General features: G+C 38.5%; 1 protein-coding gene across 2 annotated transcripts in view; it reads left to right on the forward strand.

Moving 5' to 3' along the window:
- The window catches only part of TRPC6 (transient receptor potential cation channel subfamily C member 6), a 105103-nt gene that overhangs the window by 52622 nt on the left and 25972 nt on the right, over positions 1-26509 (forward strand). The window contains exons 8-13 of one of the 2 annotated variants that reach the window (XM_049823139.1): positions 353-360; positions 5194-5231; positions 7084-7102; positions 11901-12675; positions 20610-20795; positions 22928-23092. In XM_049823139.1, the coding sequence (XP_049679096.1) occupies positions 353-360; positions 5194-5231; positions 7084-7102; positions 11901-12675; positions 20610-20795; positions 22928-23092 (1191 nt within the window). The remainder of the gene's footprint in view (positions 1-352; positions 361-5193; positions 5232-7083; positions 7103-11900; positions 12676-20609; positions 20796-22927; positions 23093-26509) is intronic. The other variant, XM_049823138.1, reaches the window with a different exon arrangement.

The raw sequence follows: 26509 nt of genomic DNA on the forward strand, positions 1-26509 counted from the left end.
CAAAACCCAGTTCCATAGTAGTCTTCTAAAGCTTAAAATTACACTAATCCTCAAAGAAAAGGATGATAAAAATAAAAAGCTATCTTTTGACACTCCATACTAAGCAGTCTCAGCCCGTTTCTGTGTCATCTGTCCTGCCTTACCATCCTATGCCACTTAATCTGCTCTGTTTTCTTTGCCTTGCAAGTATGATATATAAAAGTTCTGGGCTGGTAAAGCACTCTCTTCTCTCTTTTTTATTCTTAGGAAAGAATTTAAATCCCATTCCCGTGTTTAAAAGCTTCAAGCAATCAGAGTGCTCTAACCTTTTATTTGTTGTTTCTGATAAATCTGTAAACAGACTTGGTTACAGTTTTCCACGTTGCCTTTCCTCTTTGGGCCATTTTTCTCCAGACACTGTTTTCCTAATCACTTCCCTAAACTCTTCTATTTACTTCTCATTCCTGTTTCAGTGGTGGGCAACTGCTTCATCAATAATGAGCCACTGATTTTATTGCCAGAGTGAAAGAACAGGGCAGAAATTTGGGGGCATGACAAATGAAATGAGGAGCCTGGGAAATGGTTGGCTGCCCTATGTTGTGTGCTTTCTCTCCATCAAGCATTTAATAGCCACTGAACTACTTTCCAGAGGAGAGAGAAAAATCTTTTGCTATTTCCTGAAGAAAATGTTTCTCAGACCATTACCCTTCCAGGTTCACATCAACAAATGTGAACTTTTCACCAAGCTGTGGACAAGGAAGTACTCTCTAAAATGAAATTGTTTTTAACTGCTTCTGTACAAAAGCATTTGCACAACATTATCTATCAGCTTGGAGAAAACACTTCTCAGCAGTATGTAAACAAAAAGGTGTGACAGTCCAGGTCTCAGAAGTGCCTCCAGGGCAGTCCCAGAAGACACATCAGTTTCAACCATAATTTCACATAACAGTCTTAAAGACGACCATATTTGATACTTGGTGCCAGATGTGCATCTTCTGATAAAAAACCCCACACGAGTAGAAATACTCTTATCTGTACCTTTGAAGTGCTGCAAAATGAAATACTTAAGGGATGTTCATTATGGACTTTTCTCACTTCTAATGCAGTCATTGTCACTGATTATTTGGAAATTTTATTGTAAATGTCCACAACTGGTTTTGGCTTGTTATGTACAGACCACTTGAGCTCTAGCCTGCTTATGATTTAGCACTGGCTTCTAAGGGTTATGGGGGAGCTGTGGATCCTTACACCAAAGTGGGTGTTATTAAGAAGCCTTTCCCATTGATCATTCCTTGATCTATTTAATGATAAAAATCATTCCAGTTAGAAAAACACCAGAAAAAGAAGCCATCTTGCCACCTGTAATAGATAAACCTCTCCCTGATGCTGTATGGGTGGTGGCCCCACAAGCTCCCCTGTCTGCACTGTGCTGAGCTCAGACCTGGAGACCATAATAACCAGCGCCCCGACTCGGTGTCCAGGCCTGTGAAATGGGCCTTTGTCAACACTCAACGCTTTGCATACCTTCAGGTTGTACAGGCTCTAACTTCGATGATCAGATTCAAGCCAGGGAGTTGTCGTGGTCTGTAGTTTGTTACTCGAGAGACGTATCTTGTGAGAGCTGCATGCCTGTGCTTTGTAGTAGTAAAGGATGTGGGACTGTTACTGGCTTTAGCGACTGACTGGTAATGGAGAACTGCAGAAGAAGCATGAGTACTGAATAACAGGTTCTGAGGGGTTTGTCTTCTCTCATGAGACTGATATGTCCCTGTTAATAATTTTCAGCATAAATTTTAGACAGTAGGGCTAGGAGAGACATGGACATCTTAGCCAAATCCTCTCCACCAAGCAAAGTCAGCTGTCCCCTAGCCATTCCTACCACTTGTTTATCTGAGCTGTTCTTCCAGATCTCTGGTAATGGACAACCCAAGTTTTACTCAGATATTTGTTTCCAGACGTTCACTGTCTTTACCTTTAGAATTTTAATCCAATCTTCATTTCTACAGCCTCTCACTTTCTGTCCTGTAGCATGGCATCGCATAGAGGTTCAGACCATGTGCCTGTCTAAGCTCACATCCTATCTCTGATTGGACTAAATATATATTATTTAATTTTATACATGTTACTATATATTTTATATATATCAATATGTAATTTTATAAAATACATGGCTTGCAAATTACATATATTATTACGTTATATACTACTTATATTGTTATATTTTTTATATAGGTATATGATGAAGAAAAGTAGAAGAATAGAACATCCAAATAATTCTCTTTCCCCTGAAATATTTTCTCACCATCAGGTTTTAGGAACTTCAGAGCTACAGGCTGCCTACCAATCCCAGGCCTGAATAGAGATAAATTATTCCCTTCTTTTTACACCATTGCTTTGAACACTATCTTCTTTCAGTCTTGTCTAGATTAAACGAAACCTACTTGCACTTCATTTCATGTCTTCTAGACCTTTGATCAACTCTATAGCCAAACTCTAAGACTAATTGCAGTTGGTCCGTGTTGTTCTCAAAGTGCAGGGCCTGTGACCACAAGTTACTCCTTCCAAATTAACCTAGGCCATTCCCATCTTTTAATGAGTGCTTGCTTTTTCTTACGTAGGTGCAAAATCTTTTACTTCTTGATTTCAAATCGCATAGCATTTATTTCAGATCAGTTCTTGTCAGGCCCAATCAAAATGCTAGCCTTGCTTTCATCCTGTTTTCAATTCCTCTCAGACTAAGTTCCTATGCAAATGTAAAACATGAAGTTTCTATTCCATCATCCATCATATTTAATGAATATATTAAATAATAACAGGTCTAAGTCAGATTTTCTGAGAAAATTGTCTTTATAACCTTGGATTGATAACTACAGTTTTCCAACCAACTGTGGTCCCTCTTCATAATTTCATTCAGCCTCGTTCTCTAGTTTTCTTGTTAGAATATCATGTGTGACAGCATAAAAAGTCTTCCTAAATACCTGTAACATATATTTGGGTCCCTCCTTCACACGGCTTCTTATTCTCTCACAGAAGGGAATTAGATTGTTTCAAGAAAATTTATTCTTTGGTGTTTGGTGTTGATGGTCTTCTTCGATATTACTTCTTATTTGATCTTCTAGTTAATTACTAATTATTGACAGTTTACCAACAGCATATGAGAATTTGAAAATGATTTGATTTAGTTTACGTTGGCTTTTGTTTTCTTTATTTTTTAAAAAAAAGATCCGTGACCTTTCGAGTTTTCTGGAAGCTCACCCACAGAGGTGATTCAGAGGTGATTACTAATGTTTTCAACATTGTTTCAACTAGTTACTTGGGTTTCAACAAGCAGTGGATACTAGTGTCACGTTTAGTAATTGGTCAATTTTCAAAATTCTTTAACTTCAGGATATTGAGGAGCTTGTGATTAAGGCAGTGTGGCAACCTAACTCTACGTTCTCCCTTTACTTTGCTCTGAGAATATTTATCTTTATGACTTTAACAGTTTTCTTTAGGATGCTGCCAGCAGTCTCAGCCCCCTTTTTTCCTTGCCACGCTTCCATGTAGATTTGCATTGCTGGCAGTATACATGAGTACACATTTATTTTCTTTTCATGAGAACTACATTATGTCTGATTTTGCAATTAATATACGCAAGTAAGGGACTTCAGTGTGGTGTCTCTTGCTAAGGCATGATCATGAAGACAGAAGCATAGTTGGATTTTGTGAGTTTATATGTTCTTATTTCCTAAGAAGTTGTATAGTCTTCTTCCAGAGGTAACAAATTCTTGAAGGTAAGCCAAACCTCAAGTTTAAATGAGATAACAGAGTACTCTTACACAGTAAGTTTAGAGTATAATAAACCCTTTTACCCGAGTAAAGGAAAAAAGAGGAGGAGGCTATCCTGTCGCTATGCCAGGTCATTAGGCCTCTAGTGGCTTATTGCAGACTCTCCTAAAAAGCTTTTTACTTTGGGTTATAATGCTGTGGATGCTCACATTTGTTTCCCATGCCCAAACTTTCCCAGCTCCACAACTCTTCGTAATGAAGGTCTGTGTCCTCGAAGGGAGTTGAGGGTTGAAGTCAGATCTTTCAGCACAGTTCTTTCAGTTCACAAATCAGAGACTCACTGTCTGACACCTGATTAAGGGAAGTCAGTGAAGGCAGAAGACTTAGCTCTGGCTCACAGAGGAATACGTAATGCCTAAACAGTTTATTGCATGTAAATGCACCAGAGAGATAGCCAAAGATGTACATTTCAACACAAAATAGTTGCTAATCATTTTACTGCACACAGTGACACGTGGGATTACTGTATAGTTTAGGAAGGTGCACTTGAGCAGGTTTTTGTTCTGTGGGAGATTTAACTGCATGGACATAGCAGGAAATGAGATGAGCTTGATTTAGCTCAGTAAAATGAAGGTTAAGAGGGGATATGATTGCTATATGTTTGTGTGTGCAGGTAATCATTGTCAGGGGAAAGTGCTACTTAATTTGAAATACAATTCTGGTTCCTGAACAAAAAAAAAAAAAAAAAAAAAAAAATATATAAATTGGCCATTATTAAATTTAGGCTGAAAATTAGATGAATGTTTATAACTGCTAGAACAATCGAATTCTGGATTAGTCTTTCAGTGGAATTAGTGAGAGAAAATAAAATTGCAGCAAGACAGCAATTTCCTTTAAGACAGAGTCTGATATTTTAATGGGAATTGTTTGAGATGGTATCTGTACTTGTAAGGGACTTGACTCCATCATCCCTTGGTGGTCTATGTTCCTACTAAATTATACACATTCAGGGAGGCCTTAATCTCACTTTATCAGCTAGGATTCTTTTTTAAACAATGGAAAAATGCAGGTGCTCCACATGAAAAATTATGCTATCCTAAAATAAATAATAAATGTAGATAGGAGAATTGTCTCGCCTGTATCTACAGAGTAGGTGAAGATGACTATTTTATACTAGAATCCTACTGTTCCTATGGTAGAAGTGAGATGAGTGGAATACCACCCTATATAATTCACAAAGTCAACCTTATTAAGCTTATAGTGGAGAATATGGTAGAGACTGTGTGACCCCTGCTGCTCTCTTGCGTTTAATTTCTTATTTTGTAGAACTCTTTCCTGTAACATCGTGTCCAGAATGATGACGGTATTCCAGGCTTGGCCATGCTGGCGGCTCTTAAGTAATAAGTAGTAATAAGTATGGTCATTTAGATCGCATTTCCCACAAAGTGCATTAATAATCTGTTGCAACGAACAGTTATTCAGTAGTCTGGGAAAGTTGAGGTTTCAAATGACTTTAAAACTTATGTGGCCAGCATCTGTGACAAGAGGTGCTAAGATGGGCTTCTTTTTGATAAAAATTGGACTGAAAAGACCATAGTAATGGTGAAATAAATGTAAGAACATCAGAACATAGCAGGACTGAACATACTCTTCCGGATCATCAGATTCCTTTCCCTGTTCTTGGAGGCAATCAAGTATCTTACACTCTTCTTAAGAAACTCCTGAATTATATTTACTGTGTGTATCTAATTAAGCAGAAATAATAAAGTAGAACAATTTGCATTCTCTGTTACTATTAAACATACTTAGATTCTTGTGCTGCAAGAACCAGTTTTAATTACAGACCCTTAACTTTAATTAACTGTAATTGCAAATGGGCAAAACAGGAAATTTATTTCATACGTATAAAGTATGTTGATGCAGGGAAAACTGATTACACGGAGATTCTAGAGTTCTGCATCAGACGTGCTACAGTCCATCAAACAGTGCAAAAAACTTCTATTTCATTCTGTAATAAGTTCTGCTCCAGAATATGAGCTGTCTGGAGAACATATGTACTCGATCTCCCATTTAAGCAATTATTTTCTTCTAATTACAGGCAAGGAAAGAGGAAACTGGACAAACACGCTAATTCTAAGTATTCTTCACTAGCAATGATTACTCTTTGTTTTGATAAATCATACTGAATGTATTTCTGGAATAGAAATATAATCAGTTTCTGTTATTTGAAAAATGAAGGAGAAAGTATTTAATGAACCGCAGTTTTTGGCTGGTCAACTGAAGTTGTTAACATCTCAGGAAAACATAATGACTGTGATCCTGTTGAAGGGTTTGTTTCCTTGTAAACGGATCAAATGGTAGCAAAATAATTTTATACTGGTTTAGTTTTGCAGGGTGCATAAAGATATGTATTCTAAATCAATGATATTGTTACTGTCAGTTTAAATAAGATCTGAAGCTACACTGAATGCATTTTTATTTTTTTGAAGGTGTTTTAAAAAATTATTCTTTTATTTTTTATGGGCTGAATTTATTGTCTGTTCAAATAACTTCAGTATAAATTATTTAAATGATGTTTAGCAGTAAATGATTGCTGCACAGATCATGAAGAAGGAAGCAGTTCAAGATAGATATGGAATTTGCCAGCATACTGCTCGGTAGGACAGTTTCTGCATTTCAGATTATTGTGCTACTGCAATTCAATGATTAGTTTATTTAAAACTGAGAAGCCAATGGGTAGCTAAGAAAGCTGGAAAGCCTGTTTCCTATGAGTAAAAATTCCCCTAGTCACTCTGCACTTGCAAAGGTGATAGAGAGCAGCCTTACAATGACATCCGCCAGCTCCCTCTGTACCCTTGGATGCAAGGTTTCGGGATTGTGTGTCCAGTTGGCTTAATTGTAGCCCAGGTCAGTCTTCCTTCAATGTAGGTAATGCTTCACTCTGCTGGGGACCTTTGAGGTCTGGGGACAGACCTTACTGGTGAAAACTGAGGCAAAGAAAGCATTGAGTACCTCAGGCTCACCTGTGTCCTTCATCACTGGGTCCACCAGTCTGTTGGCAGCATCCAGCAACATGGCTTTTTGGACAGTAGATATTAGCAGGAGGAGCTTTCATGTACACAGTCACTACACATATGGAAGGGATAGGAAAGAAACTAATGGAGTAAGGATTGAGGGAGATAGACCCATGATAGCAGTTGGAGCAAAACAACAAATGTTTCTTAAAACATAGTGGTTTGGGTCTTTAGAATGAATTGTGGTGAAATAAGGTAGAGGCAGCATGGATGATCTGGGGATTTCTAAGGTGAGAGATTCTGCAGTGACTTTTGTTGGAAGATGGTCATCACATCTTAAAGTCTGAAGAGACTCTGGAGGGGGAAATTGCAGTAGCCATAACGAGAGTTAGTAGGAGTACAGATAAGGACACTTGTAGCAGCTGATATGCTGACATCTGCTTGTGTTAATTCAAATCTTTCAAAGCCTTTCCTTTGCTAAATGTAAGAAGTAGATGGAAGATCAGTACATGATAGACACTGGTTCCTTTACTCATTGCCTGCTTCTGCGGCCCGTTGAGTCAGCTGCAAAACTCGCATTGAGAAAATATTAGCGCCTGTGATGGCTTTTATTGAACAGAGCAAAGAACTATGGACAGAGCTTAATACTGCATAGCTTCAGAACTGATCAGGATATAATAGAATTTTTTAGTTTAATTTCATTAATTGGACTGGGAACTTGAACTTGCGTAATGTGGTTAACCTGCAGTAGAACATGTCCTGCTATTGCATTTCAGCTGGAGTTGTCTGACTCCATAGCAAACGCTGAAAAGAAGTACCATTCGTTTGAACAATGAAACTTGCATTTTATTATTGTGATAGTGGTTACATTTGAGATGAAAAAATTTAAAGAGAAACTGAGCAACTCCAAAAAACCCTGATTGTAACAGTTTATTCAAGTCAAGAGCTAAATTGCACAGTGGCTTCTCAGATAGAGGTGGATGCTTTCCCCTTTTGCTACGCAAACTTGCTTAGCCCTGTGGAATCCAAATAGCATTATTGCTCCTGCGAAAGAAGTAGGAAAATGAAACGCAAGTCAAATATAAGTCAAATAAGAGGTTGACTATATAATATCGAAGCAATCTAAATGATGCAAGCACAATTATATCTACATATAACTATTACATATAATAATTCATGTCTTCTTTCAAACAACAATATTTAAATGCCAGCAAAGCAATCTTTAGTTTTATGTGTAAATTAATTTTGAAAAGAAACTTTCTTGTTTGTGATAAATAGAAATCCTACGAACTGTGGAAGTGCAGCTCAGAAAAAAAGCTATGTGCTTTTTATTTTATATTTATCCTAGTTTTCCTGTATAGATGTGTTGAATCATGTAAGCTTGCTATATTTTTCTAAACTGAAAAACCACCTCAAAAGTATTCCTTTTTAAAGTAATAATTTTTAAATGTCACCTTTCTTATCTATATTTCATCTGCAAATGCTCTTTTTGACCAAATCATGCTTTATTCTTCCCACTTGTTTAGGGCTGCCTCCTATGATGATTTTACTAGCTTCTTGCATTTATACACTCAACTGCAGAATAGAAAAAGTGCAAAGCAGTATGCCTCAAAGAAACAATATGATCGTTCATTAAAAGTTCAGGAGAAGAAAAAAATCATTAAAACAACTTTTCTATATCTTACTGACAACCGTCCAACACAAATATACTTGGTTTTTAAATATTTACTAAGAAAGAGTAGCAATTCACAATTCACTGAACTCCCATGACGTCACATTTGTAGAAAGTCTTAAAAGCAGTACAGTCAAAGTTTTTGTATCCATTTTTTATGCATTTGTTCTTTTACATTAGAGAAACTTTAATTTTTATCAGTTAAGCTCTAAAAGCAAACCATGTTTAATTAAATTTGTTAGAAGCATACATATACAAGACAGATAACTATACTATGTACTGTTTGTTTTTACCTTAGCTCTAGTTCATTTCACTATAAATATGTATTTTTTTCCAAGCATTGCACAATTTGGATATACAAAGGCAATGGTGAATGAAAACCTGTTCTGATCAGTTGATCAGAATCAACTAAACATTTTTTTCTCAAAATTTTATGATTATTACACTGCGCCTTTTTTTTTTTTTTTTCCAGGAAGCTATAAATGTAGCCTGATTAAAACCCTCGACTGTAGGATTAACTTAACTGGGGTATTTAAGTCCTTCATTTTTTTGAGAACTACCTCTGTTGTGGAAATTAGGGAACTTGTCTCCCTATGGTCTTGCTATAGTCATCTCTTAAGAGTTTTTCAGTGCATAAATCTTAAAACTCAGCAGGTTTTAAAATTTCCCTTACATTCTTTTCTTTCTCATTTCCCCCTCTCATGTTGTCTTTAACTTCCTTCTCTTTCCTGTCTCCTAGCTGATTTTCACCTTAGCAATACAATCTCATATTCCATGTTTGAAGAAGCTTTTCAGAACCACATTACAGTCCTTTAAGGTATAACTTTCAAAACTGGAGAGTCTGGCATTTGCTTTCTCTGCTGTGATATCCCCTTTCTATCATTTCATCCCTGTTCCAATTTAGTACATGCACTTAAGGTAAAACACTTGTAGATACATCAGAAGACTGTCTTCTGTTTAGTGAAATGCAGGTTTTGGCACCAATATTGTCACTAATGCCGGTAACATTTTCATTCTTTCAGTTTTCATGGTTTTTTGAAACCTCTCCAAAGGCTGGTTTTTCAACAAATGTAATTTTTTTTATTTTAAAATATCTGGAAATATGCATGGAAAAATTTCAACCAGCCATATAGCATATGCACTTATAAGACATTAGCATATATCCACACTCTCTCATATGGTTTGAACCCACAGTAACTGAGACAACCTTTGTAGAGATCTTGAGGAGGAGAAGAGGATGGAATCTAACTTTATTCCATATCATGAAATGATAGACATAGTCCAAACTAAGGCTGTAAACTTGCCATTGTAGCATGGTATTAGTACTGTCTGCATATTGAATGATGTTACAGTTGTCAGTTTTTATATATTCCACATTACATACCTGTGATTATCTTGCAAAAAAATTGTCCTTATAGATTTAAGACTTTGGCAATTTGAAGCATTTCCAATGCCGAAGAGGACTGTATCTCTGGAACTGAGAAGGCAAAAGGCAAAAAGGAAATTTATACTAAAGTTAAATATAAACAATCTAGAAGAATTAATATCTTGTAATGTTACTCTTTGTGAAGACATTTTGAGTCATAAAGGACTGATTTTTTTACTGTCATTTAAATACTTAAATTCATATTCATTAGTATTTAATGAATAAAATATTGCTCATCATTATTATTTTGTGGGAAATACTGAAAATAGTGAAATGTATTTGAGGATATGTATGTAAAGAGTCATTAAGCTACCATTCAAAAAGAAAAAAATATGAAGTTGTAGTGAATATTATGTAGTTTAGCAGAGTAATTCTAGGAGATAAAATTATTTGCAATTTAATTTCTACTGAGAATTGGAATCTTAGTTGACTGAAATAATAGAGTAATGAATTAGATTTTCTTCTTCTTAAAGAGCATATAGCACATTTTGTAACATCCCTCAGCTAACTTAGCTTTGATATGGCTCAATTTATATTTTAATAATTAATAATTATCAATGAGGTAATTCATTAATATGAGACGTGAGGAATGGCTAAGGGTTTCAGTAGTAGAAGAATGGACAACATTTCAGCGCTACCATGAAGCAAGAATCAGCAGGTTTTGTTGGCGAGCCACTGAGTAGAGGAATAAATAGGATATCAAGGTTATGAACTGTAGTAATGAAAAGGATGGTGGAGATGGGGAGTAATGGATGTTATACAGTGTAGTCGATATGCTTTTATCCTGTTCAGATTCACTTTATCACTGAGCATTCAATTATAGCTGCCAGAAAAACATCAGCAGAATGAAGAGGAGAAAACCAGATCCAGAATGTAAGTTAGATAATTGCTGAAGTAGTGATGGGGGTAAGAATAATAAGAGCAAGTGAAGTCAGCCTGCCTGCTTTTCTGAGGCAGAAGGGAATTTAGACCGTTCCCATGTTTGTGTGCCCTGCTGTCCTGTGCAATCCCTTGTCCCTCATCCCGTGACTGCTGACTCCTTTCACGCCATGACTTGTCCTCACTCTGAGCTGTGACTTAGCACCAACGTAGACCAAGTAAAGAGCTTTGGATGAATGGCGTTCTGAGGGGATAGTGGCTTTCAGGAGGGCCACCTGAGGGCACCTAGGCTCATGTGGTGTCACTGGGACTCCTCCTACCAGCTGAGCAGATGCGGGCTATTCTCGCTCCCTTGTGCTGTTGATACCAGCTGTCTCTGGACTGAGGCAGTCATTGCATGTCATCGCTATTCTCCAGGTCATCTTTGTATTTAAAATATATATTTAAACAATGAACTGGAGATCTGATGTTCTTTTTTTTGATACCCAGCTGTTCCAGTGAAGGCCTTCAAAATATCTGCTAAATCTAGCAAAGGTGTCAGGAGGACATTCATCCACAGGAAATGTAGTTTCACTCTTGAAGTAGTTTTCAAACTTAGCTGAACGTTGGACATGTTCTTGTAAGCAGAAAGTGAATTCTTAGCATGTAAAAATGTTACAATGCTTTCTTCTTTTCTAGATTAAAATAAGGAGCACTTTTTTCATGAAGTGATCATACATATCAGAGGGATGTGTGGGATACCAAATGACAATGAGAAATTTGGGTAGAAGTGCTGGAAAAGCAGAGAGGGGGTGTCTGTGCAAAGCTGAGAAAGAACCTTACCTTTAAAACTATTATGCTACCAATGTAACATGAATTACAATCCAACTTCACTAAAAATTATGCAAAAGCAGTGAAAGACAAAATAGGGAAAAAAGTGAAGCCTTGAGTGATGATAGACTAGGGCTTTTTCTTCATGTTGAAATAAAGTGTAGCTGGCTGCTGATTCCAGGGCTGTGTAGGTACAGTGATTACAAAATGCATCAAAGTCAGGGTTTCGGGTCTCCCTGCTGCACTAAAAATATGCAGCAGAAAAATGATTAAAATATTTTTATTAATTATTATGTAAAATGGATATGCCCTTGCATAAAACAGAACTAATCATTTCTCTATTTCCACACAGCCGAGGCAACGAGAATAGACTAGCGCTACGACGACAGACCATTCTCCGGGAGAAGGGGAGGAGGCAGGCCAGTCGAGGGCCAGCATATATGTTTAATGACCACTCAACAAGTCTTTCTCTTGAGGAGGAGCGCTTTTTGGATGCAGCAGAATATGGAAATATTCCAGTGATTCGCAAAATGCTGGAAGAATGTCCCTCACTCAATGTGAACTGTGTGGACTATATGGGGCAGAATGCCTTGCAGCTGGCAGTTGCCAATGAGCACCTGGAGATCACAGAACTTCTGCTGAAGAGAGAGAACCTGTCTCGGGTTGGGGATGCCTTGCTTTTGGCTATTAGCAAAGGTTACGTTCGGATAGTGGAAGCCATCCTAAACCATCCCGCATTTGCTGAAGGCAAGAGGCTTGCATTGAGTCCCAGCCAGTCAGAGCTCCAGCACGATGACTTCTACGCATACGATGAAGATGGCACACGGTTTTCCCATGATGTTACGCCAATCATTCTGGCCGCTCACTGCCATGAGTATGAGATTGTCCACACTCTGCTGAGAAAAGGAGCTCGGATCGATAGGCCACATGACTATTTCTGCAAGTGCAGTGAATGCAATCAGAAACAAAAGCATGACTCTTTCAGCCATTCTAGATCCAGAATCAATGCCTACAAAGGTCTGGCCAGCCCTGCTTATCTGTCTTTGTCCAGTGAGGACCCTGTAATGACTGCCTTAGAGCTCAGCAATGAGCTGGCTGTGCTTGCCAACATTGAAAAAGAGTTTAAGGTGAGTAGAGGGATACTGATTCTGACAGACACAGAATTGCAAAGTTCAATCAAAGGTCTTTCTGCCATTCCTTGAGCAGTAAGAGATCAGCATCATCTTCATAAATCAGCAGGATAACATGGGAAAATATGTAATTGTTTAATTAATGGAAACTTTAAATCTGTGGGAATATCTTATTGCTGTGTGCTGATTGTAATTCACGCTGCTTATGTAGAATATGCCAGTGAACTCGTTTTCCACTTTCTATCAGGCAGGATAGTAAAGAAGGCCCTTCAAACCCACGGGTGAAGCTGGCTTAGGACAGGGGAAGGAGGAGACTAAAGTGATACAGTTTGGTCACTTACACAAGACAAATTGCAGGTTTCTATTAAACCCTCATGCATTCTCATTATTTTCTCATTGTTGGACTGAAAGCTTTCTCACTCCTTGTAATGTTTTGCATTTATTCACAAAAAGGACTCTAAATAATGTCCTTCTTTTTCTTTTCTAATGTACTGCTTTTGTCTGGTATTTCTACTCACCCGTTCCTCTTTTTTACTTATTTGTGCTTAGTTGTATGTGAGCTCTGTGAAGTTAAAGAGTTTTTCAGTGTTATATAGAATTTTTAATGTTTCACAAATGCATGATTTTGAAAAAAAACTTAATAGTTGAGACCCCGAGATTCAAGGCCCCTTAGATCCTTGAAGCATGAGTGTTCTTTGGGTTTGGTTTTTTTTTTTTTTATGTAGATACAATGGTGCACAACTTACAAAAACATTTACCACAGTTTATTTGTCTTAAGACAGTAAGAATGTAAGCTTTCTGCTCTGAGTAAATGCAGAGTCAGGCCTTGTGCAAACATTGGCAGTATTAATTATGACTTAGATTAGCTAAAATCCCTTGGACTGGGTTTACTTTATGGAACCCTGTTGAAAGCAGATGCTACTATATGATAACTACTGTGACAGAGCAAGATATGTAGAGTTCACTAGCAGGAGATCAAACCCCTTCCAAAGCAGTAATAGAATAATTTTCAACATTGTGTTAGGAAGAGTCTGAAGTTGCCATGATCAATATTTAATGTTAATCTTCTTAGCAGTGACACAGTTCGCAAGGCCGTGAACCTGTTTCTGTTCAGCCAACCTGAGCTGACATGCTGCAATTCTGAATGAATTACTCCTGACTAGTGCTTATAGGTGTATCTTTGTGGCACCAGTCTGTTGAAAGAAGCTGAAATATATTTCTTGGAGAGGGAAAAGAAGGAGGAGGAACGTGTAAGGGGATCTTAAAAACAGCAGCTAAACAGCTGGAATAGGAGCAGAGGAGAATTTTCATTTTGTATCAATAAGACAAAATGTTGGGAAGAGCATTTCAGCTTAATGCAGAGGATGAATGTCTGCCCCATGAAGTCCCTAGCAGAAATCTGATATTTCATCCACTGCTTTCATGTACAGTTCAGAGAAGAGTATTTTAACCACACGCTCTTGTTCCTTTCTCTTTAGCAGCTGCTGAAGATGTGAACAAAAGCACTTGATTAACTTAAAGGGGAGTAAATTTAGAACAGAACAGAAAAACATTTTTCATATACCATAAATGCAGCCTGTTAAGTTTACAGCTATGTTGAGATAAATAGCACGTCTCATTTGTAGGGACTGTATAGCTCCGTTTACCGCAGTTGGAGCGACACAAGCTAAGATTATTATAAAGATAAATAAAATCATCATCTGGAACAGTCAGCAAGAAGTGTCTTTCAAATGTATGCTGCAGTACGCAACCGGTGAGATGAACTGGGAGCTCCGTATTTGCCCCTGCTGCCGCCAGGGCAGGGAATGGAACACACGGGTGAGGAAAGGTGGGCTGGTTCAGAGAGCAAGCTTCTGCAGCTTCCCCTGAAGAGCTGTGAGGAGATCCTTCCTCGGCGTGACCTGGCTCATCTCTGAGTGACTTCTGGTTTTTTAGTTTCTCTTTTGTCTCTGTGCCTTCTCTAAAATTAGAGCTCCACTTCTAGTGTAGTGTTATATAAAGAATTGCAACAGAGATTTTGAGATACTGTCCCGCAGCAGAAGCAGGAGGCTAGACGAGATTGAGCAGCTCCATGTTGCTGGGTGTTAATCAGCCAAGGTCTGCTGGGGACGTACATAATCTTTAGAGTAGAGTGAAGGTGAATAGGAGCAATGAGGATCAGGAGCACAAGGCAACACGGAAATTTAACTCTCCCTTAATTTAAGGTTACACCAGGAGCAGGCAGTTGGCAACATAAGGTCTTTGGGGAATGTTTTTGTAGGTACTAAAATCATGTGGTCATTTTGGATAAGTATTAAAGACCATGGAGTACATTTATACGTGCATTGACGAGAGTTAACATTTACACTATTGATAAATGATAACATGTACCATATCTAGACCGGCTGGGGGTTTGACTGAGAAGTACCAGGCTTAGGTTCAGTGCATGCAGTACAAAGGTTGTGTGTACAAGTTGCAGGAAATGGACGCTGTCATCTTTACTGAGTCTGGGCTTGTTTGTGCTCCTGCAAGCTCATATTCCTACTTGAAGCAATTTGTCTAAAAAATGTTACCCTCGCTTTATTTCAGGAGTTTGCTACAATTATCCGGATGGTATAGTCCCTGCATAAAAATTTGGTTTTCATAAAAATGTGTTACACATGTTAGTGTAATCAAAAAAAGTATATTTTTAGCACATAGATTAGCTGGACATGGCAAAGCTTTAGCTCCACCTAGGGTTTGCCTGAGCTGTTTAAAGTATTTCAATCCTTACCTAAATGAAAATTGTACTTTCTGGTAATACACTATTTTAAGTCACCTATTTTATAGTGCTGACGGGGTATTGTTGCAGGGGAGCTCCCTAGTGGGTGCCTCCAACACCACAGATAATTCCCAGGTCTTCCTCAGAGGCAATGGAAGGGGTTAATCCTCAACCGTGATGCTAGTTGTTTCATGACTATCTTATAAATTACTTCTCTCTCCTGTCTTACACCATCAGTTAATGTTAGAGATAACACTGACCATGGAACTGTGATTCACACAAAATAGGAAATGCCATAATCAGCAGAAACCACTATCCTCTGGAGTAAACTCCTTTCTTTGCTTCAAACCTCTGTAGTGGTATCATCTAGCATTACATGCCTGTTGTATTTGGTTGCAAGTATTGTTTTTACAAGTGTTTTGGAGGATCATTCTTTATTAGGAGTAAAACCAGAAAAAGGTAGATGACTTCTGAAGGAAGACTAACTGGATAGATGTGTCAAGCACAGTGTAGCAATATTTCTGTACCAAGCAAACAGCTAATTCAGACTTCCTGAGTAATTCTGAGATCTTCAGGATTTTCTGAATGCCATTTAATTTAGCTTTTTATGACATGGCTACGTGTGCAGCTTTACAAGGTTTGATATTATATATGATATTTTTATTTTGGGGGATTGTGCTCATATTTTCTGTCATCTAAATTGTTTGCCAACCTTAGAGCTAATATCTCTACTATGTCCCTAAGGATGTAGATGATATCTGACGAATGTTGTCCTGCAGAGATGTGGCCTGGAGTTTTGAGAGGGACAGCTGTGGCCCAGTGCTGTTCAAAATGGATACGATTTTCATTTAGTACAAAGTCCATTGCAGCTATAATGGCAACAGACTGGTTTATTGTTTAATGGGATGGAGTGGAAAATGTATTTTTAAATTAAACATAGGTATGTTACTGTTTGCTGTAAATTAATACCCCTAATAAGGTCATCTGAGTTTGCTTTTCTGATGAGAAGCAAAATTCAATTTATCACCTCAAAGTCTGGTTTTCTGTTTGTTTTCATTTACACAATCCCCATTACAGAAATCAGATCCCAGTCTTCATTATGGCTATTGACAGCTCTCTTAAAGAAAAGGTAACACCACCTTTTAGAGAAGAAGAACGGAGGCACTGAAGGAGTAAGAGCCACCTTTGTAAGGGGAATTATGTGTTTACCTACCTACTGAGATGCCTAAATCGAACATTTAGGTCCCACTTATATCCGCAAGGCACTTTGAAATCTGAAATCCTCGTATAGCAGCACCTGTGTTTCTGGTCTTGGCCTCTACGGTTCCCGAAGCAGGGCCGGGATGTGGTCTGGAGCACTGCTCCGTCTCGTCTGTGGGGTTCGGCGTCAGCCTCCGTCCTGAGAGCATTTTCATCCCGGGCACAGTCTGGGGACAGCAGGAGCCTGTGCTGGTCACAGGAGCCTGCCCGGAGAAGGCCCCTTTCTCCTGGGAGAAACGGCTGTGGTGATGCTGTCCTGCTTTCCTGGCCATGCTCTCCTGCTTACACGGTCAGAGGTAAGGCAAATCGCAGTCAGCTGAGGTTTTCAGAGTGACCGTGGCCCGCTTGCTCCCTTACCTGGGAGCACCAAGACAGTCTATGGCTGCTCCTACCAGAAAGGGCAGGTGACCCCTCTCAGCAGCAGCCACTGTCACCCCTACCCCTCCTGTCATTCCTCTGCCACCAGCATCTTGTTCCCTTGCTTCCTCACCCCCCCAGCTCTCACCCCAAATCATCACCCTCCATGCGCAGGGTGGGAGCAGCCAGTGCTGCCCCATCGTCCTTGGTGTGGCAAATTTTAGCAAAATTGCTTTTTTCCCTCAGTTTAACTGCTGGGGAGCCCTGAACCAGTGTCACGTGTAAAATAAAGCACACGCATGCTTTATTTCAGAATTAAGGGCTGATTCTTTTTAGAGCCTCCAACTGTAATTTAATTGCCAACTACCTTCCCAAGTCTCCCAGGACTGCTTTTTTAATTCATTAAGTTTACAATTTGCAGTGAAGGAGAACTCATGGAGTTATCCGTGTGCCTTTGGCCATTTTCAAAAATAAGTCAAACAAATTACCGTGTTCCCTTGGCTCGCATTAATGACAAGAGAGTTGTGAGACTCTGGGGGAGGGGGAACTTCCTGTGCATGTGTGACAGAGAGACACTGAGACATGAGAAGAGCGTATTAATCATTTTTGCTGTCACTACACATTTAAGTGGACCAAGGAGACACGGGACAAAAGGCAGCCCGTGCAGTAGTCTCTGCAAGTTAACACACCTGATTTCTCAGAAACAAAGTTTTGTGACTAGAGCTACCTGCCCTGTGTTCAGACCCTGACAAATCTCCACGTAGCGGTTTAAGATATTATCATCCCATCTGTCCTCCATAACCTTCCCTGAAAGGATAAATTCTTCATAAGGGAATACATCTCAAGACAGCAAACTGAACTGGAGCAGGGTTGTGCGTTGCCTTCAGCTCACTCTGCTGTGTTACTACCATCTTGTGCCGCGGCTGGGGTGGAGGTGGTGATGCTGGGCACCGCTCAAGTCCCCAAAGCTCGTTTGCTGTAACCTGACTGCTGAGGACATTCCAGTTCAGGAACCACCACTGATCACAGCTGTGGCAGTATTTCACAGGAGGGGAAGCTGGTTTATTGCATTTGCAAATGAGAAAATAAACTGATGGAGTTTATGGGTTAATTTACTGGGTGCTAATATATACTGTGATACCATGTATAAACCTAAATTCAGAAGGGATAATTCTGCAAAGCATGAATGGGGGTATCTGGCTATTTAAAAAGTGCTCATTCACTATTCATTTTGGTAAATAGGACTACACTCAGAAAAAAAAATCATATTCTTCATTAGAATAAATTATCATGTATGACTTTTATTTTGAGACTACCCAAAGGCATTGGACTCCACCATGGAGTAATGGTCTCCTCACATACTGTTTTGAAAACCCATGTCATGTCTCAGTCACCAGAGATGGAAAATACTGATGAAGAGTGTGTGTGAGTATGCATGTATATATGTATCTGCTACCAGAAAATATGCACATACCAATATATTACAAATATATAAAAATATTTTGTAATAGTTATTTTTGAAGGCCAAAATATTTTATTCTAAATTTGTTGAAAATTACTCCTTTTTTATTTGATGTTCAAAGGTCAGATATCAGTTTGGAACAGGTCGTGGTACCTAATTGTACAAGGGTGCGTAGGGTGACTATGATTTTCCTTTGTCTGTGAAATTCAAATGGCTTCTTTTCATTTTGAAGAGGACATTTATGTGTTAAAATGATTGAATACTGAATCTTGTCTTAGCTGCTGATACAAAAATGAAAGCCAAACAGAAGGTTATGCATTAGTCTCAAAAACTGTCTTTCTGTAGTACCAAGAAGTCAGGATTTTGGTTAATCTCTCTTGTTATTCTTCTGAAGAGAGGGAAAATAAATAATATAATAATAAATTATACAGCATGTCCTGAAATGGTTAGTTTTGGTATTTAGCTTCTGTTGTCTTTGTAGAGAAATGACACTAAAGTTCCTTTCTCTTTTATAACAGATCTGGGCTATCTTGCTTATGTTACATTATTAAAAAAATAAATCACTAGCAGTTTTATGTAGACATACAATAGTGTCTATAACTATTTGTCTATGAATGTTTGCATCCATCTAAGTAAAGTGAAATGTAAAATTTGGATGCAGTCCCTTAATATATCCAAGTAATAAACTGGTATTCTGGTATATGTGGGTAATAAAGCACAAACATGGATGAAGTACACCCTTGGCAAATAAATTAGGGTATTCTGTATAATCAAAATAACAGTTTCTCTTCCAGGGTGTACATTAGATGGCAGTTAGTATGAAGAAAGTAATTAAAAAGAAGGGACCAAACAAGAGACTAAGAGTCGGAGAAGGAGGAATGCTATGAAGAACAGAACAGAAGAGGGGGAAATGTGTCACTGTAATAAAAGCATTCATAGACAGTTACTTTGAACATGAAATAAGAGACTTCTTGAGCAGTCCTGTATGGTGTGGGGTGGTTGAAGATTTTTTCATTCTTTTGTTTGGGGAAAATTCTACAGTCATTTCATCTTTTTAAGACATTAAAGTTAGCAGAGATCACAAAAATACCAGAATTTTATGACACGCGTATGAGTAAATCTCTTGTAAGATCTAGGCCAGAGGCAATATATCTGTACACATTTTTTAGCTTTAGGTATACATCTATATCTATATCCATCTAACTCCCTATCGGTGTAGCTATATTCATCTTTTATGACCCAAACGCGGCTGCAAGTAAGGAGTGCTTAACTAACTGTGAATTGCAATGATCAAAATATCTTTTTCTGTTTTGACTTACGCCTTTTGGAAAACAGTGACTGAGAAGAATATTTGGTAGTTAAAGCAATAAGCAACTGAACCTGCAGTTGTAGATCAACATTTTGGCTCACATGGTGAAGTCTGTCCTGAGATATTTGAGCTAGAGAGCATTGAGTTTAAGTTAGAGATGTGGTATCACCATGCTATCTGTAGCACTGCTGATGCTGTTGCTGGAAAACAGCAATCAAATCTTGTGTTTTCAAGCTAAAAGAGATGTTTGAAAATGAGAAAGATAAGATTTACAAGAGTAATTCAAGGCCTAAGAAAATTCAATATATTTATGTAATTCTCAAGAAAGTTGGGAAGTTGTTTAGAAGGGTTCTCTGTAGGATACTCATCTAATTGAGATCTCTACAGTGTGATTGTCTACATCTGAGCTAGTTATCTAGACTTCTGTGACAGTCAGTGAATAGAAAAATTTTCCCTGTGCTATTCATCTCAAATTGAAATAGTCATTAAAATATTTCATACCGTATTTCTGAAAGTGTTTTTTTACTTTCAATTGGCTCTAAAGCAAGTCTAGAGAAGTTACTCAGGTGTAAAAATTGATAATGTAGATGTCCAAGGTAACCAAGGTGAGATGAATTCTACTGTTTGAACATTCAGGGGAAGTAGATGCCTGATAACAAAGTGCTGTTAATCTACCAGAAAAAAAACATAACAAGATGCAAACAAACTATTGATGCCTACAGATGTGTAGCTGGGATGTAGAACTATTTCTCCTGTGTTAAGTCTAAAAAGCAAGTTGTGTTCTTTCTTCTTTTCTTTTCTAGAATGATTACAAGAAATTGTCTATGCAATGCAAGGATTTTGTAGTTGGACTCCTTGATTTGTGCAGAAATACAGAAGAAGTGGAAGCTATTTTGAATGGTGATGTAGAGATGAGCCATAACAATGGAGAACATGGTCGCCCCAGCCTTAGCCGTTTAAAACTCGCCATTAAGTATGAAGTTAAAAAAGTAAGCAATTATGTTGATCAGACATGTCATGATAGTGGTATTAAATTGTGCTAGTATTAAATGTTTATGTTTTGGTAGCCTATGACACTTAAATGAACATTTGGGCCCTTCTGCACAGTGTATTTTACAAACAAAAGAATCCCTGCCCCAGATAGCTTGCAATATAAACAAGAAGCAGACATTCAGGGTGGATACTGGTCACAGTGAGTATGAGAGTAAATGGCTCTAAAAAAAAGTGTAGCTATATGCAAAATTTGTTGTTATTTACTTGGTTTTAGTTTTAATCTATTTAAAAAAAAGATGGAAGAAATTTGCACTACTTCTGCAGCCTGGAGAAGTGTAAGATTTAATAAAAACCAGAGCATTGCACAGCAGTCCTGTGCACTGCATGATAACAAATATTGATACACATTTTTGTCAAGCTGTTGTGTCTTATTCAGAAAGTTGAGAAAACTCGGTGAAACTGCATGCCTCTCAGAAAACGTGTATTTGTCTGTCTAGAGGATCAGAGACACAATCTAGGAGTAATAGTACTGTGGTTCTCACTTCTGAAGAACAGCAGGCTTCAGCCAGTGTCGAATACAGGAGTTATCATCCCTTCTTTGGCTTACTTTCATTTCTACTGTCAGTTTAATACTCTGGTCTGCATTTGAAAAGAGCTCATTGAAACCAGCTGAGTTAGTAGCTGCACCAAGACCTTTGAATCACCCAGAAAACTTCTCTCAGATAATATAGGTTTTAAAGTTCTAGGTGACATGTGCATGAACCAGGGAGAAAATATTTGTGTGATGAAGTTTGTACAACTGAAGATCAAGAAGATACAGCTCAGGAATATACTTCAAAGGCAGGTTAGCCTAAAGTAGAGCTATCTCCTGACAGAGTAGCAAGACCTTTGATAAAACTTTTCCTACATAATGAAATGGATCAGATCAACACTGTGAAAATAAAAAATATCTTATTTTAACCAAAAAAAAAAAAAAAAAAAGATAGCAAATCAGGACTCTTAAAAATCCAGTATGGACTGAATATACATACCTAATTTATTAGGGAAGATTTGCAGATTTTTTCAAAAAATTGAGTTCACGTCTCACATCTCTGGGGGACACCTAAAACATTTGTATGTGAAGAGTGTTTATGTGTTCATGAAGGGAAGAGAAGAAAACAGTTTTGACTGAAGAGCACCTTCCAGCATACAAACAAAAAAGTGCAAAACACTTGACAAGCTACAGTCACTAAAGAGAACTGAATCAACTTTTGAAGAGAAGGTATCCCATTGACCTTGTCCTTCATAGTATTTGAGTCTTAACCCTTCCTTCGATGTGAACTTCCTTCAGCACTTTCTCTTGCCTGAATAAAGACATTTCTTGCACCTTCAGCCAGTCATGCTTTAAATATAGAGATCTATTCTAGAAAAAAAATACTAGATTCAGTTAAATTTTTAATTGTATTTCCACGTCTAGACTTAAAAATTGACAGTGCACAAGAATCCACTGTTAATTATTATCTACCTTTTTAAGATGCTTCTTATACTCTCCAGAGGTTTTGACAGAAAAGAGGGTTATGGGCTAAACTTCTTGGTTTTGCAGAGTTTGTCCAAGAGATTCCAGAACCTAGTTATAAACAGTCCTTAGCTGATTTTCTGCAAAAGTGACAGCTGTTTTCTTCTGCAAGCTGAAAAAAATGGCATTTTCCATGTTAGCATGCGAAAATAAGGCATATTCTTTCTTTCGTAACTAAAGACTAGCATCCTTTGCAGAACAGAAAGACTTAAAGTTTTGGTATTTCTGAAGTAGTAACTTGAAAATAATAAATGTCAGAAACAGGTACAGTTTGCCCAGATAAATTTTATGTTTAATTACCCTTAGGTGGAAATTAATAGTTTGTGATGGAACACAGTGTCAATAAAATGATAGTTTTTTAAACTAAAAGATTTATTGTTGCTGATAGCAACATGCCTGCATGCTTGGAGACTTTGCTCATCAAAAAACTTTTTCTTATATCCTTGTTAATGCTCCTTTGAATATAAGCTGAGTTGTTGCTATTCCAACATTCTTAATGCGCTTGATATAGCTGTTATTTTAATAAAAGATATTCTCATAGCAATACTATTTTTGTGCTTCTTTTTGTTACAGTTTGTAGCACACCCAAACTGCCAGCAACAACTTCTTTCAATATGGTATGAGAATTTGTCAGGTTTACGGCAGCAGACCATGGCAGTGAAGTTTCTGGTTGTTCTTGCTGTTGCAGTAGGACTGCCGTTCCTTTCAATGGCTTACTGGATTGCTCCTTGCAGTAAGGTCAGTCTGTGAAATCTTGTAATGGCATTTTATTAACTCACGTGTCATCTGTACATAGATTCCTGTCTGGCAAAGGTGAAGCATGAGTATAAAGTACTGACATGCTTAGATAATACATCCATGATATTACCAGGTCGAATCCTGTGCACATACAATGATTCCAGGGGAAGAGGAAGGTTGAAAGAGAGGACTGAGGTCTTTGTGGGTTTTATTTATTGTTCTCTGAGAGGAGAAAGGTGGGCCTTCTTTTGTTTTGCCATATTTTTCATTTCTTTCAGTCTGGACAATAAAAAACAGTTATATAATTTTCACTTTTCTGTATAGTGACTAGTATTTTTATGAATACTTTTGTCTTAAAACACGCCTTGAGATTCAATATACTTCAGTAATTGGTTTTCAGCTATAGCAGTGATTTATCTATTTGTCGTTTTCTTTTTTCAATGATTTATTGGATCTTAAAGTAATTTTAAACCATTGTACATTCTAAAAAATCTATTTCAGAGTAGATATTATTGTCAAGGTTCAAGGGAAAACATCCTTTAAGGTTTCACTTCCTCTGTCGCTATTTAATTGTCTCATCATGTGATTTATATGTTGGATACTTTCTATTTCATTATATTCTGCAAATGTAAAATCTAATCCACCGTTTTGAACAGTTGCCATTTCTTACCTTGTGCTTCACTCATACTTCAAAATTTGGTTCTTCTGTTTTTTGGAGACAAAAATGTTCACTGTTTAATTTCAGGATAGGATGGCTTCAATATAGAATGTTTTTGTATCAACAGAGTCCATTCTATGTATAAATTGATGGAATTTTATAAATCTCTTCTCCTCCTACCAAGACAAAGTACCCATTCTTTTTCCAGGTTTGGCCTTATAGGGTACAGTGACAGAAGACAGAGAAAATACCATGGTATTTGTGGTGAAAATAACAGCTTGCAGTGGAGTTATTCTGACACATTTCTTTATATTCTCATGCCATGGCTCTGTGGTGGGTTGACCCTGGCTAGATGCCAGGTGCCCACCAGAGCTGCTCTATCACTCTCCTCCTCAGCTGGACAGGGGAGAGAAATTATAATGAAAGGCTTGTGGGTCGAGTTAAGGGCAGGGAGACATCACTCACCAATTACCATCATGGGCAAAACAGACTCAACTTGGGGAAATTAGTTCAATTTATTACCAGTCAAATAGAGTAGGATACTTATAAATAAACCCAAATCTTTAAACACTTCCCTCCCTCCACCCTGCCCTCCCCTTCTGCCCAGGCTTTACTTTACTCCTGAATTTCTCAGTTCATCACACACTGTCTCTGCTGCTCCTTCCTCCTCAGGGCCAGGACTCCTCACTCTTCTCCTGCTCCAGCGTGGGGTCCCTCCCATGGGAGACAGTTCTCCATGAACTTCTCCAACGTGAGTCCTTCCCACGGGCTGCAGTTCTTCAAGAACTGCTCCAGCGTGGGTCCCTTCCCTGGGCTGCAGTCCTTCAGGCACAGACTGCTCCAGCGTGAGTCCCCCCGCAGGGTCACAAGTCCTGCCAGAAAACCTGCTCCAGCCTGGGCTCCTCTCTCTCTCCACGGGGCCACAGGTCCTGCCAGGAGCCTGCTCCAGCACGGGCTTCCCACGGGGCCCCAGCCTCCTTCGGGCATCCCCCTGCTCCGGCGTGGGGTCCTCTCTCCCCGGGCTGCAGGTGGAGATCTGCTCCCCCGTGGACCTCCCTGGGCTGCAGGGGGGACAGCCTGCCTCACCAGGGTCTTCATCACCAAAGGCTGCAGGGGAATCTCTGCCCCAGCGCCTGGAGCATCTCCTCCTCTCCTTCTGCACTGACCTGGGGGGCTGCAGGGCTGGTGCTCTTACATGTTCTTTCTCCTCTTTCTGGCTGAAGTTGCCCAATTTTGCAGCGACTTTTTCCCCTTCTCAAATCTGTTATCCCAGAGATGCTACCACTGTTGCTGATTGTCTCAGTCTTGGCTAGAATCAGGTCCGACTTGGAGCTGGCTGGCATTGGCTATATTAGACATAGGGGAAGTTTCTAGCAGCTTCTCACAGAGGCCCTCCCTGTAGCCCCCCTGCTACCAAAACTTTGCCATGCAAACCCAATACCGGCTCTGAGAAAGGCAAAAATGTCTTTATGACGTTTGCAACATCTCAGTCAGTTACCCGTATAGCTGACCAATTACCTCTTTAGGAAAAAGTTAATTTGAGCTTAGATCACAGATACTGAATTGAGAGTTTCAGATCTGGAAGAAATTTCACAGAAATACATGGACAAAATTGTTGATTTGGCAGGAATTCACTAGCGTCAGATGCCAAAAGGAATTAAGATTGCCTCTTATTTGAGTTTCAGCCAGCAATCCATGTGGATAAACTTTAAAGTTTTGTGAACTGTTTGCTCTGCATTTCTGATTGGTAATTCAATGTAACTACTGACATAATTAACCCCAAACTTCTTGAATACTATTTTATTACATGACATTTTGAAAGAGTAAAAACTTTTTTCAGTTATCTCCAAGAATCTCTGATGTCTGTGCTGTTCAGCTCTAATTAATAATAGAATTTAGATTTTTATCTTTATGAATTCATAAGCAATTCAGTCAGCCCCTGGCCAAGATGAGGGGGCTGAATTTGAAATTGAGTCTTCGTTTGCTCTTCCCAGCCACCTGAGGTTGGCATTTCTAAAGAAGTAACTTGGTAAGTCCCTACATGCTTTCTGGAAGCATGTTCTGAGGGTTACACACATTCCTCTTTCACACTGTGGTAGAGGAAAAGAAATTGAACATTATGTCCAGTATATGAGGAGCTAGGAATTGTTCTTTCTAAAACTGTATATGCATTCTGTCTTCTTTGTTATCAGGCCTTTTCTCCTTTGTGATAGATATGATACCCGGAGTCCTATTTTATCATTTCTTTATCAATGCCATTCTCCCTAATGGTACTATACTGATTGTTTCTGGAGATTCACAAGGGAGGAATAATGTGAATCACTGACTCCAGTCCCCAGCCATTTCAGATGACCCTATATACGGACAAATACATGTCAAATATCCACAGCGTAACTATTGTATATCTTGTCCTAACCCAAACCAACCTACAAAACACTCTCCAAAACTCTAGCAAATGAAAGACCATAGCACAGAGGATCAGAAACCAGGAGAAAACCCCAAACAAAAAGCAAAACCACTTAAATCATGGAGGAGATTCAGAGCATTTAGAAGATCATGTCCTTGGTCTGTGCAATGGGAGGGAATTTATTATGTCAAAATGCACAGTGAAAGTGTATTTAAGGAGGGACTGTAGCTTATAGAAAAGTCCAAATTTGCAAGATTATGGCCTTGTCTTACATGTCATTCTTTCCTTCCCTGATTTGTATTTTCTGACCTATATCTTCTCCATAAAGAGATTTGGAATTTTAAAATTGTCA

Source organism: Accipiter gentilis, chromosome 19 (genome assembly GCF_929443795.1).
Source record: "Accipiter gentilis chromosome 19, bAccGen1.1, whole genome shotgun sequence".
NCBI classification, from domain to species: domain Eukaryota; kingdom Metazoa; phylum Chordata; class Aves; order Accipitriformes; family Accipitridae; genus Astur; species Astur gentilis.